The 14,093-nt window shown below is 38.8% G+C and overlaps 1 protein-coding gene across 15 annotated transcripts in view; it reads left to right on the top strand.

The window, feature by feature from the left end:
- WDFY3 (WD repeat and FYVE domain containing 3) overlaps positions 1 to 14,093 on the top strand; it is a 310,521-nt gene that overhangs the window by 244,424 nt on the left and 52,004 nt on the right. For 13 of the 15 annotated variants that reach the window (XM_070047898.1, XM_070047894.1, XM_070047899.1 and 10 more), the window contains 4 exons: positions 1,139 to 1,366; positions 7,235 to 7,288; positions 9,577 to 9,745; positions 12,515 to 12,678. In XM_070047898.1, the coding sequence (XP_069903999.1) occupies positions 1,139 to 1,366; positions 7,235 to 7,288; positions 9,577 to 9,745; positions 12,515 to 12,678 (615 nt within the window). The remainder of the gene's footprint in view (positions 1 to 1,138; positions 1,367 to 7,234; positions 7,289 to 9,576; positions 9,746 to 12,514; positions 12,679 to 14,093) is intronic. The other 2 variants (XM_017347436.3, XM_017347433.3) reach the window with 1 other exon arrangement.

The raw sequence follows: 14,093 nt of genomic DNA, 5'->3' as shown, positions 1-14,093 counted from the left end.
GTACTACCTACATACTGCAAATCTTTGTTCCTAACAAAAATAAAAATGTAAGAATTATCCTTTCATATTTTTAAGCAAAAGATTGTGAAAATATGCATCAAATTCTCTGAGAAGCCTTTTAGAACAGTAAAAATTTGCAAGATAAAATTATTGTACACTGTGAGTGCTAGGTGATTATGTCAGTGAAAAATAAATTCAATTTTCATCGTAGCTGCTCTGTTGGGGATTTCTGAGTGGTTTGCGGTTGATATTTTATAGACATGGCACTAGCTCCTTAGACGCTACAGCGTTTTTCCCTCTCAGAGGCACATAAATGCTACTATGATATGTAATTTCATGATTATTCACTGAGTGATCTTTACTGTTGGTGGTAGCTTTAGAAAATTTTATTTTGCCTGTGTTTTAAATTATATGCTTATATTCCATTAGTCATCAGGTAAGTTAGTTATTATCATTAAATATTGAAATATTGTTTATCTTATCATTTGACACATAGCACAAGGTTATATCAGATCATCATAATTTCCATTTAACTAAATGGTTTGAGTCCATCCCAGTGGCTGGCAGAATATGATTTTTCTTTGATTTTCATATGAAAGTTCCCCTTCAGTGCTGTGTGTTTATATTCTTCATGGAGAATCTTTGGAAATGTTTAGGAAGTTTACCAGGAATCCAGCTTGTTGGCATTGTTTGTTGGTTTGATTTCCTCCTGTCCATATTTGAGTAGCTCCTTTACTATTGGGGTAGGGAATTCATCTTCAAAATACCATGTTCATTTGTTAACTCACAGGACTAACCATTGCAATATATTTTCATCTGTAATATTGCCATCTTTACTGTGCCAGAGAAACAGATTTCCTCCTGCTATCTGTTCCGCCATATTCCATGCTCTAGCCTGGATGAAGCTGCTGTTTACTTGGTGCTAAAATCATCACTTTGTTAGGTTACCACAACAAAACCCACATTCTCACAAAATCATTAGCTTACTCCAACTATAAGTCAATGTAACTTTTATAATACTGACTAAAATGATGTGTCTGTTTCCAGCTAATGATCTAATGTTAAGTTATTTTTAGGCTTTTCATCGTTAGCCCTGCTCTTGCTTGCAAACAGACTTGGACTCTTTTTCCTCCACCAGCGTCAGCAGAACGCCCTGAAGTATGTGACAGAAGAGTGGTGCCAGATCGAGTGTGAGCTGCTGCGGGAGCGAGGCCTGTGGGGTCCCCCCATTGGTTCCCATCTGGACAAATGGATGTTGGAGATGACAGAAGGGCCCTGCAGGATGAGGAAAAAAATGGTGCGAAACGATATGTTTTATAACCATTACCCTTACGTGCCAGAAACAGAACAAGAGACAAACGTGGCGGTGAGTATGCAAAACTCAACGACTCTGTGAGCCCCCTTTTTTTTTTTTTTAACTTCTTGGTAAGCGTTTTTCCTTATTGGGTCAGGTTAAAGAAACCATGTTACATTGATCGTGTCTGGGTGGCAGTGGTGATAAAAGGAAAAATGAGATGATATAATAGGGAGACGGCGTGGTAAGTGGCTTAGATCGCAGGTTCCTCGGCAAGCCTGCGGGTGTGAAACCTGGCCCTGGCTCAGCCACTTTCCTAGCTAGATACAGGTCATTGAGCTGCGTTAGGTTTCCACTTCCTTATGCCTACAATAGCTAAAATAATATTTCCACCTTATAGGCTGTTAGGAGCTTTAAGTGAATTAAAAATAGTAAAGAACCTAGATTAGTATCTGGCATGGAATAAGCGCTAAGGAGTTTGGGTTATATAATATGAGGCAGCTCAAATTGTTGTAATGCCTCTGTTTTCCTCTCCCAAGTCTCTGACTCCATTTATCTTTCCCTGATTGGTTCGACCTCTGTCCTGAGGCTAGAAGGTAGGTCTCAGAAGCAGCCTAAATGTCCATCAGTGGATAATTGGACAATGAAAATGAGGTATACATAATAACACAGTGGAATGCTATTCAGCCTTAATACAGACGGAAGTCCTGTCATTTGCAACAGTGAACTGGCAGACATAATGCTAAGTGAAATAAGGTGTAGAAGGACACCTACCATGTGACCACACGACCTTAATGTGGAATCAGAATAAACAAGCTCAGACACAGAGTAGACAGGTGAATTCCAGAGGCCAGGGTGGGCAGAACGGGGAGATGCTGGTCAAAGTGTAGTTTCAGTTAAACAGGAGGATATATTTTTTGAGATCTTGTACAGAATAGCATCTATGTTAGTAATATATATTTCAGAATTGCCAAGGGAGAGAATTTCAGATGTCACCATCACAGAAAATCAGTGTTTGAGGTGATGGCTGTGTTTATTCAGCTAATCATCCCAGATGGTGTACTGTCCATAAAGTACAGTATCACTTTGTACCTCAAAAATGTATATAATCATAACTTTTCAAATTACAGTAAATTTTTTGAAGAATATGGGCCTTGGACCCTGCAAATAGATATTTAAGATTTTTGAAGATAGTTCTCCTAAAGTCTTCTTTTCTCAAAGTAACTAAGTTCTGTCAACAGTGCCATACTTGATATACCTTACCTTAGAGCACTATAATAATTTTTTTGTAGTTCAAAACATTTCGTAAATTTGCAGCCTCTTACTAGTACTTACTCTTATGAAGCCAAAGCATCAGTATAACCTCCTTTTCTTAATTACTCCCCAGACAATAATTCATTAAGAATTTAAACATCAGGTAGATGTGTGGCCTAGCAGGTAAGATGCTTGCATCACACTTCAGGGTACTTGAGTTTGTTTCCTGGATCCAGTCCTGACTCTGGCTTCCTGCTGATGCAGACCCTGGGAGGCAACAGTGATGGTTCAAGTAACTGGGTTCCTGCCACCCATGTTGGGAGACCTCGATTTCATTTCATTACTGGCTCCCAGCCTCTGCCCTGTCCCATATCCAGCCAGTGTAGGCATTTGAAGAGTGAACCAACGGATGGGGAGCTCTCTCTCTCTCTTTCTCAAATAAATAAACTTTTTAAAATATTAGAATATTTTAGAATTATTTATAAAATATTAGAATATTTCTCATGGAATCAACACTTATTTACGTTGAATCTACTCAAGAGTACCAAAATATAAAATAAACATGCTCTTTCAAACCTGTGACCAACTCCCCATTTTCATTTAACTGAGGCATATACTTTTATTCTTCTAATAACCATAACATTTTCTACCTTATCGTACTTTTTATTGTAACAAATGTTATTGGTTTATAAAAGTGTGTTGAAACTTCTTCATGAGATAAAAGCAAAGCAGCCTATTGAGAGTTCTCACCCTCCACCCTAGTATCATCAGCATTTTCCCTAAGCCAAGGAGTTCACCAGCCTATGAAATCTAACACCCTCACAAATAAGGCTGTGCCATCTGGAACCTGTTTTTCACAGATGGGTTACATATTTGAATATACAAGGCCTTTGAGAGATGCTGAAGATATGCTTACATAAAGGGAAAAACTGGGCTAGAAGGGGAAACACCTACAGAATGTAGAATGCATCCTGCATAGTTCATGCAGGAGTCAAGGTTAATCTGCTATAATGAAATTTTCCAAATGAATAATTTTTATTTTGGTGTTAGTAGCTCATAATCGTCTGTAAATCTGAAACACCATTAAATAATCCACTTTTATCTTAAGGACTATGCAATCTGGCAGTGATGAAAGCAGAACATTTCAAAAACTAAAAGCATTTGGTATCCCTTTGGCTTCTACCATAAAATGAAACAAGAGGCACTAGTGCAGTTAAGCACCACATAATGACGTTTCAGTCAGCCACAGGCCACAGGAATGGCTATGATCCCGTTAGGTTATAACACCTGGTAATGTAGTCTGTGTAAGTACACTCTGTGATACTCATCCAAGGCCAAGCTACCTGAAGACACATTTCTCAGAAATCGTCTTATCATTAAGCAGCCCACGACTATAGTTAGTGCAATGAGCTAGACTCCGCAGACCAGTTTACGTGCAGTTTTAAGTCTTGTAACAGCCCTATGAAATACAGTCAATACTGTTATTGTAATTTTAGGATAAAGAACTGAAACCTAGCAAAATTAAGGAACGCCTTCTGGATTACAGCTACTAAGTGGTAGAGTAAAGGTATGAGTAGGAGGCAGTAGTCCCTTAGTAGTCTGAAGAAGATGATTCAGGATTGCTTGTTTTGTGACATCATCCAGGCGCAATGAGTATTCCAAAGAGAAACCACACCTAAGTTTTGTCTCTGTTGCTAACAGAGGGCATCCCTCATATTTAATGAACGCTGAGTGAATGGAAGACCCGCACTCTGTTTTCCTTAAGTTGCGGATTATCCTATTGCTTCCTGTTCAGCATTCTGTAGAATTTTCCTCATTCTGAAATTTTTCCACTAACAAGGGCTGAAGGAAAACTTCATGGGCCCTGAATTTTATACATTGTGGGAGAGAGCTCTGTAAGGAACAGAGTACAAAGTCATGAATACAAATTACTGGGGCCCTGCTTCCAGGATTATAAAAGGAGCTCATGGGAAGCGAGTTCCATACCCATAGCAAACCCACTACTACCCTGAATTGTATTCAGTGTTGCCTCCCAGAGTTAAGATTCATCAGTTATTCACTTTTAACTCCCATAAATGGATTGCCCTCCTTGCATGCATGTTTATAAAATATAATATTATAAGGATTTCTTGCAGTGTAAGGATTTTTTACTGACCTAAAAATTGCTTTTGAAGACTCCTGATAGGTAAAACACGCTTCACGTGGAACAGGATGATTTATCTTTTTCCCTATTTATTAAGAATATATTCTTTTTGTAACTAGCATTGTATGTTTTATTCCTGTCACTCAAGCTGAAGGAGAGTGATGATTACAGTTACCTTCTTGTTTTAAAACATTTCATGTGTTGGAAATGAACCAGGCGATTACTTTTCTAGCTACTGGTTTTATTTCTTGTTAGTGATACATTCTTTGATTTTAAACTCAATGTTTATAGAATAAAGAACGTATTTTAGTGTTTCATTTGCTATAGATGTGAAAGCTTTGAAAGCTTATCAGCTAAAATTATTTTAATAAAGGAAAACTAATAATTATTAAAGCCCAAGAAAATTTAGTTATATATGGGAAATTCTCTATTCTCATATATAGTGACTTTTCTTGGAAGGTAATTTTCATAATTAAAATGGCTATATTGAATTGTAGTGTTGTTTAATTTTTTATTCTATATTACACCATTCTAAAGCATTAAATTGTGTTAGGAGATGATCAAAACACAAAACTTGCTTGTTTCAAAGCAATTCTCTCATTGCTCTGAATCCTAAGGAAGAAAAATAAGATCTCATATTTTGCCACTAAAAATCATACTTAAATACTAAACTAGGTTTTACTTCTGTAGTCCCTCTTATAGTTACGGAATAATAATATCAAAAAATGCTATTTTTTGCAAGAGATCTTTAAGGTAAAATCTTGCTTCCTATCTTTTAATAAGAGGTTACTCTGGGGCAGGAGGCTAACTGACAGCCTTTAAGCTTCCTTTTCTAAATAAGTGAATCTTTTGTGGCTGCCTCCACGTGTATTTTTATATAATACAGAGACATCACAGCATTCAAACTAAGCAATTTATTTGTGAAATTTTATTGCCAGCATTTTAAAAAAGTTGAAGTGAAAGAAAGCACTTTAAAATTATTTTCTAGAACTTCTGACTTCAAAAAACTTCTATTTCCATATATGCATAATTGTAATAATAATTTAGTGCTCCCCTTTAAAATAAAATGGAACCATGCAATTCTGAAATCATTGGCCTATTGCTGTTAAATGCTGGACATTTTAGTAAAACAGCATCCTTACTTACTCAGTAATTGTATCAGGGGATGCGTATTAGGCCAGCACTGTACCATGTGTTGCAGGAAAAACTGAAGAATATAAATGATGGATCCTACTCACTTTCTGGCTGAGGACATAAAAATAGGACATACTGAATATAAAAGCTGGATATGAGAATAGTAGCTGTTCCAGTTTGTCATATTGGTTTATCTAGCAGTCTACCTCTTTTTTTTTTATTAGCTTTAATGTGAGTTGTAGATTAGTACTCTTCACCTCTAAACACTTCTGCATATCATTAATTATAGTTTAATATCTATTTATAACTTCTTTTGGGATAAATTTTACATACATTGAGAAACACACAAATCTTAAATGTACCATTCAGTGATTTTTCTTAATGTTGAGTTTCCTGATCTCTTGTTGCTTCTAAAATGCTTTTGTTTTATGTTATTGTGGTCCACTGAGTTTTAACAAATACATATACTATACCTATATAGCCAACCCCCTGAATAGGGAACATTGAAATATATTTTAAAGATTATTCTGCAGTATAAGATACATTTTCAGAAGTATACTTATAAGGAGAAAGATTCACTAAAACCATGTTAAGCATTTGAAAATTTATCTGCCTAGAAAAGCAAACATTTGTGAAAAATTTTTGTCTGCTCATATTTACTGTAGAGAAAGGTACAGAAGTCATCTCTAGATATAACCATGAAAAGGAAAAACAACGTGGAAATGGTTCTTGCTGCATTATTGTCTGCCTTTAGCTATCTGTGTGCTTATGTGCACAAGCCACATACTGCAGCTCCACACAAGGTGCCTTCTTGCTAAGCAAGCAACTATTTAAAAGCATTTTAGAGAAGCTTTTGATCTGGGGCTGAGGATCCAGTCTGCTTTGTGTTTTCAGCCTTTCTCTGATGGCAGAACAGTAAGAAGGCCCTTGGACTTTCGTGAGAAGATGTTTATTTCGGTAACAATACATTTTGTGATTTCTGTGGAATGGTGCTAGTTTGAACGAGCAAGTTGCTCCTCCAGCACAGATTTGGGGAAAAGTGCCAGAAAAGAAAGACAGAAGATACTAGTTGGCATTGGTTCTGCTACCCAGATTTCAGTGTGTTTTCTTTGGACTTCATAGAAAGAATTGCCTGTAAATCATCCCCAACAGTGGCAGCTCGTGCTGAAGTTTTGTGTCTGTGATTTTTAAGAGTTTGTCCTGTTCGGTAGACAGAGATTTTTGGTTTATTTTAAGTTTTACCTAAAACCGCTTTTAACCATTGAGAAAATAACTGTAAGATGCTCAGTAATTATGAATTTTCTTTGAGTAATTACATCTTCCATATTTCATGCAGTCCTCACTTTTATTTTTGTTTTCCTCTTTATGTTTTTTTTCTGATATGTCTATACTTAATACCCTGTTTTCAGTCTGAGATCCCAAGTAAACAGCCTGAGACACCCGATGATATCATTCCTCAAAAGGTAAACCACAAATCACCACAAAAGAATGTGAACTACTTGCAGGTTTTTTGTTTTTGTTTTTGTTTGGTTTTTATTTGTTTATCGTATAGTGCATGGTAGACTAGACTAACGTACAAGACTGGCTTCCAGTTTGTTCTCTCTGTAAGCTCCTTGGAGTTGAGAAGCTGGTTTGTTCATGTTGAGACGCAGTGCTGCTCTCGGCTGTGTTCTCATTAGCCCCTTCTAGGGTCTGTGTGCTGCTCACTAACAGGCTGATTAGTCACTGCTCTCACTGTGACGTGCGGATCGCTTCCTTCACACGGAAACTCACCCATTAGGAGGCATGTTAGTAATGGGCAGCCTAGCATCTTCAACTTTGGCTTTTTTTCAATTACTCTTTAATTCTACTAAATATTTTGAGAACATTAAGCGTACCCTCTTACAAGTTTTGTTTCAATCAAACAGAACCAAGAGTGTACAATAACCTTTTTTAAAATATAGTTTCAAGCTTATTTTAATGAGTATAAAAATTTATCATTGTTTTCATTTTCCAGAAAAATTGAGTACATAATCCTGTAAAAATGAAGTTCTTCAGAACACAGAAATGTACCTCAAAATATTTGGGGAGAAATTCTTGTAGTTCAAGTTTTAAGTCTGTGTAGGAAGTCAGTAAACAAGTAGTTGGCCTTCCCACCTCTGTTAATTCATTGTCTTGCCCATCACTAACTATGCTTTCATCTTTTCAATGTTAGCAATTTTGAGTTGAAGATATTTGTTATACAGAAGATTGTTATGAACAAACTTTACTACCTTTCTGTTCATTTTTAAAAACATCACAGTGTTCTTACAGGTTTGCCCATTAGATTAATCCTTCCGCAACTGTAAGATTATCTTATATCATTTTAATTGCTATGACATAATATTCTTCCATCTCCATTTGCTACATATTATTTCTCCATTCACTTATAACTCTTCTTAATCCTTGCCTCTATACTGGAGTTAAAAGGATAATGTGGCTTCGGTTAGATACTTGTTTTTATTTAAAAAATTAGTTCCATATTTCAGTCTACGTAGTCCACTTACACAGGCACATTTTCTACTCTAGTTGGAAATCATTTTTTAAACAGGAGACAAAGATTGCTTGACATAAGCATTTTGTAGATGATACATACTGACTGCTTGAGTTTAGAGAGGAAGTAGATAGTAGAATCTTTGTAATTAAATATTCTTATTCCAAGAGAGGAGAAATAAATTAATATTTAGAAGGAGAGGTTTTAAAACATGTTTATAAAAAGTTTCATAATTTTTAAAATTCTGAATCTAAAGTCTGTGTCTCATTCTGACCTGGAGAACCTACATACATAATAAACATTTCCCTCTGGCTTTAAATTTTGTAGTATATTTTAGACCTTAATTTCCCATTGTCTATAATTTTAAGAAAAAATTGTGTCAATTGGAGAACCTGTTTTTAGACTAAAGAATAAAGATTATTAAGACAATATTCTTGTATCATATGCCAAACCATTAAATCTTTTCTTATGTTTCTAGGTAATAATTTCTTCTCCGAAGTGGAGTCATATCACATGTTCTTTCTGTACTCATTTAGTTAGTAAGTTTATGGATTATGTCCTCTCACTCCACAAACGATGGACATGTTTAAGCAAATCCGAGCCACTAGCTTATAAGTGGCAGGCCAACCTGTGAGCGCCATCTGGTGGGAAGCTAACTTGGTTCCATGTCGGGGCCTCACTGAGAAAAATCTGTGGAAGGCATTGGCCATTCCCAGAGTTACTGTGAAAGCCCAGACTATGGAAGTAGCCTCTACCCCCAAGTATCTGAAGTAAACACTCACAGTGATTTTTCCAACTGAGTGGAGAAGACCTGTAGGCCTTATTTGCTTACATGGAGTGGAAGCCAAGTTCCAGGCTCCTCTTAGACCAGAGAGTAGCCGGTAACCCAGTGCTCCTCAGTGGTGGGCATTCTCTCTGTCAGCCGGATGAAGAGGTTTTCTGACACATTAGTGAAGATGTACTGTACTAACAAGGAATCATTGTTTGGCTAGAAATTGTCTGTTTCTGTTTGGGGAAGAACAAAACTGCTTAAATTGTTGTTCTTACATACATCCTTTAAAAGTCAGTGGAATTTCAAAATAAGAAAAATTCAACCCAAAACTTTGTGGATTTACTGTGTGTATTTCCGATCTGGTTAAAAACCCCTAAAACAAGGTAACACAAAAAGATCCTACTCCAAGCTTATGTTTTAATTCTGGAAGGCATACATCTGAGTCATTTTCTTCCATTACCTCTTAGAAACCTGCCCGGTACAGAAGAGCGGTAAGTTACGACAGTAAGGAGTACTACATGCGACTAGCCTCGGGCAACCCCGCCATCGTGCAAGATGCCATTGTGGAGAGTTCCGAAGGGGAAGCCGCTCAGCAAGAACCGGAGCATGGTGAAGACACCATCGCCAAAGTCAGAGGTCAGCCGTCCTCCTTGACTGTGATAGAAAATCACTTGGCAGCATTCTCTGCACTCGAATTTACATGAAAACAGGCGCAACTGCAGTCAGCAGGGCCAGCCTCACGAGCATTCACATTTTACCCTATCACCCTTCTCAAAGATTGATTCCCGTGTCTTCACTGGCTACAGAGGAATGGAATGTACCCCCTGGCACAATAATGTTTTTTATTATATTTGGCAGAATGCCCACTGGCACTTGATAGTTAAAGTTAAGGCCCTAATAACTAAATAAACATTTATATAAAATTGCAGTAACTACTAAATGTGTCATTGTGTGCCAGCCAACAGTAAGAAATGATGGTCTTTTTCCCTGTGAACTGAGAGAGATCCCAAATCTAAACTTTGGGAACTCAGAAGATGATGCATTTGATTGAAACAGCCATGGGCTTTTTGATTCTGTAAGTTTACATAGATGTGCTCCTGGCCTGAAATGCTCTCCTCCCTGCCCCACAGCTGCCGCACGACGCCACCTGGTCTCAAAGACACTGGTCCCATGTCTCATCACTCTGCTCTGAAGCCTCTCAGACTCCTTTGTCCATTGATTGCACTGTGCTCAGATCTGGGATCCTAATCTCAGTGATTTTTCACTACTGTTCTACTCCTGATTCATGAGACTTTCTCAGGCAGAGATTCTTTCTTCTCACCTTAATAGGTTTTAGTCCAGGCCTAGCACAAAGTGAGGAGTCAGCCAATAGTAAACTCAATCTCTTGTTTTAACTTCCTTAGGCCTCTAATTCACCACAAATTTAGAAATCTTGGTAGCTTCTGAAAATAAAGCCCTAGAGAACAAATTAGGTATAATTAGAAGCTAGTAAACTAAGGGTATTCAAATTAAGTTACTAAATTGAAAACTGGTTTCAGAGCTCACTGTGGGAAAAACTAATTGTATGTGACCATGTCAACAAAAAACACCATCTAAAATTGTGAATGGTTTTTCCCCATTATTGGAATATACCTATTCTCTTTTGTAATGCCTATGAATTACCTCATGTTTCATAATTGATTTAACATTTTTTGTAGAATCTGTGAAACTTTTAGTAGTTGAGCAGAGGTGAGAGCCTCCTAAATTTGTTGACATGGCATGAGTTAAGTTCTTCAGTTGGCCTCAAAGCTGTAGTTACTGGGTATAAGCCAAAGTAAAACCCGCGAAATTAGATTATTTGGGTCATTGACACTTAGCTTCTCTGGCCTCATTTTCCTAATCTCAGATTGAACTAAAACCACAAATACTTTCATAACTGCTATGATTTTCAAGTTGTTGTGCTTAACAGAGTTAGAGGTTTTTATTCATTAAGACCAGCTGTGAGCCTTTCTCAGTAGGATTTGATCTCTCCTGATTACTCTTTATCACACAACAATAAGGTTCTTCTGAAGGCAAACAGAACTGCCAATAACAAATGGTCAAAGAATGAGACTCTTAACAGGCAGGCAGCTTTTCCAAAATGCATCGAGCATCTGTTACCAGCAGGAAAAACATTACTATTGATGGTACAACTAAGGAATATTAACTTAATGAAATATGTGATGTAGACTGTATTTTGAGGGCTTCCCTTACTTCGGGACCTCACCAGTTACTGTCACCAGCTGATTTTAATTTCTCCTGTTATCAAAAAGTAAGCAGTAAAATGTTTCCCTAATCTGTCCTTATATTATAAAGAATTCTGTTCCTGTTCTTTCTGCCCTAATGCTTTGACTAAGTTCATTCATATAGGAAAAACCACATTGCTACTTGTCGCTCCCCCTCTTCGTGGAGGAACGACACAGGACCCTGCGCTGTTCTTTCTGTCTGCTCGGCCCTCCCCGGGTTTGCTGCTGGTTCTTCCCGGGTTGGCTACTGTCCCTTCCACCTCCGTGGAAGGACAGTTCCCCCTGGCCACATTCCCCACTTCCGCAGGGGAGCGGCACTCCGCCGGCCGGCTTTCTTCGGGGGCTGCACGGGTTCCCTTAGATGTTCCCCATAGATGTTCCTGGTGCATGCCGTCTCTCTCCTCCTTTATAGTCCTCCTCCGCCAATCCTAACTCGGCTGCCCACACGCCGAGTACGCTGCTCTCCAATCAGGAGCAAGTCCTACAGTTTATTGGTTGAACTGGAGGCAGCTGTGCGGAAGCTGTTTACTTCTCTCCCAGCGCCATATTGTGGGAGAGCAGATGCATAGAATAAGTCTTAATTCCAGTAACTCAGTCTAGTCCGGTTTGCTCCCCACACTACTTGTGAATTGAGGGTTGAAATTGTCCCTATGAGCCCTCCAATTAGGTGGTATCTCTTATGTTTGTAACTTGCTGTCTCTACTTTCACTTGTGATTGTTCATTTATTCATGGTGTCTCCTCAGTGACACTTGTGTATAAGCAACAGTATTCGTACTATTCATTCTGCCAAGCTCTCTATCATCATCATCCGACACTTAGTGAGAATTTATTGTGTATTAAGTATGATGCCGAGTGCTTTCTGTGGAAGACCTCACTCGGTCTTCCAAAAATCCTGTAAGACAGTGTTTTTGTCCCAGTTTAATAGATGAGGAAATTGAGGTCCATAAACAGCAGATAATTTTCCAGTGTGACACAAACTGTTTAACTCCCAAGACTGTGCTGCCAACCACTAGAACTCTGCTGCCTCCCTGACAGGGTTCTCTCCAATTAGAAATGTACAGGCAGGACTACACGAGACTAAATGGCTCCCCCGAATGACCCGCACAATGTCACGTGGCCATCTTGGTCGTCATGCTGTAGGTCTGGTCAAGCCTCCTCTGAAACGCTCCCGATCTGCACCTGACGGAGGAGATGAGGAGAACCAGGAGCAGCTCCAGGACCAGGTTGCTGAGGCCAGCGCCATAGAAGAGGAGGAGAAAACAGACAATGCCACCTTGCTGCGCCTGTTGGAGGAAGGAGAAAAGGTATTGTGCTTCTCAGAAGTGAAGACTGTGTTTAGGTATCATGTTACAAGACAGTTGATAGGGTGACTGAGGAAGATAAATATTTTAGTCTCTGTAATGGAATACAGTATTAAGGAACCATTTGGGTTCATTACTCTACTTTTCTCAAGTTCAAAGGTTTTCTAATCCATCTGAACACTAAACAGTATAAAGTTTCACCAGGTACAAAGTTAACAATTGCACCTAAGTCACCATCTTCCTCTCTAACTTTATTAGACTGAAGCACTGCCCTACTTCTTTCCAAGCCATGGAAGCCATGCTTTCAGTGGTCTGGCATTGTATCTTTCTCTAGACTCCCATAATTGTATCTTTTCCTATACCTTGTAATGCTAGGTCCCTCCTACAAGCAGCCTCAGTCAATCTATGCCTCACCTCCAGCCTTGTGTCTAACCCCTGTTCTCCACCCACAGAAGACGACTGTGTTGCTCTCCTGTTTCTGGCTCTGTCTCCTACCTCCCATCAGGCTGATAACACTGACTCTGCCTTGAAACCTCAACTTCTGCATTGTAACTCTTTGCTTCCCCTGGGTCTCCTTACTCTGCAGTTGACTTATAATGTTTCTTCTGCCCATAGGCCCCTTTCTCTTTCAATACCATGATCTCTATCCTAGTAACTCCCATTTGAGCCCTTTATCTGGCTATTAGTAATACTCAAACTTTGGCCTGGTCCAGCCCTAGTTGTTGAGGCCATTTGGGGAGTGATCCAGCAGACCGAAGCTTGCTCGCTTGCTCTCTCTGTCACACGCATCTTAAAAACAAATGGTTAGTGGATAATGTTACTGGTTAATGGATTAAGGGTAGAACCTGCATCCAATTAGGGAGTCCAGGAGATGGGCAGAGAGGGAGGTCTTTAGATGGGCAGGGATGAGCAATCAGGAGGCAGCTCTTTATAGAGGATAGGTCATAAAAACCAAGTTGGGTCTAGCCACTCCCAGCTTTCTGGCTTGCCATATGCATCTTCCTCTGCATGTGTTCCACCTCCTACCATGTTTGTCAGATGATAGACCAATGAAGTCTTTCCAGTTCAGACTTGGATACCCTTCCCTGTGCTTTTTCAAATTTCTTAGATATGTGAATCTGTATAATTGTGTCATAATTATTTGTTCCTGTATCTGTCTCTTCCCCTAAATGGTAAGATCCTTATAGGAAGGCTCAGTTTCTTCTTCCTATCCCATTTTCCTTTTTTTTCTTTTAAGATTTATTTTATGTATTTGAAAGAGTTACAGAGAGAGAGAGAGGTTTTCCAACTGCTGATTCACTCCCCAAATGGCTGGAGCTGAGCCGATTCAGAGTCAGGAGCCAGGAGCTTCTTCCAGGTCTCCCATGTGGGTGCAGGGGCTCAAGGACTTGGGCCATCTTCTACTGCTTTCCCAGGCC

This window comes from Oryctolagus cuniculus, chromosome 8 (assembly GCF_964237555.1).
Source record: "Oryctolagus cuniculus chromosome 8, mOryCun1.1, whole genome shotgun sequence".
NCBI classification, from domain to species: Eukaryota; Metazoa; Chordata; class Mammalia; order Lagomorpha; family Leporidae; genus Oryctolagus; species Oryctolagus cuniculus.
The sequence above is the reverse complement of the archived record's forward strand: the minus strand, read 5'-3'. Positions and strand labels throughout refer to the sequence as shown.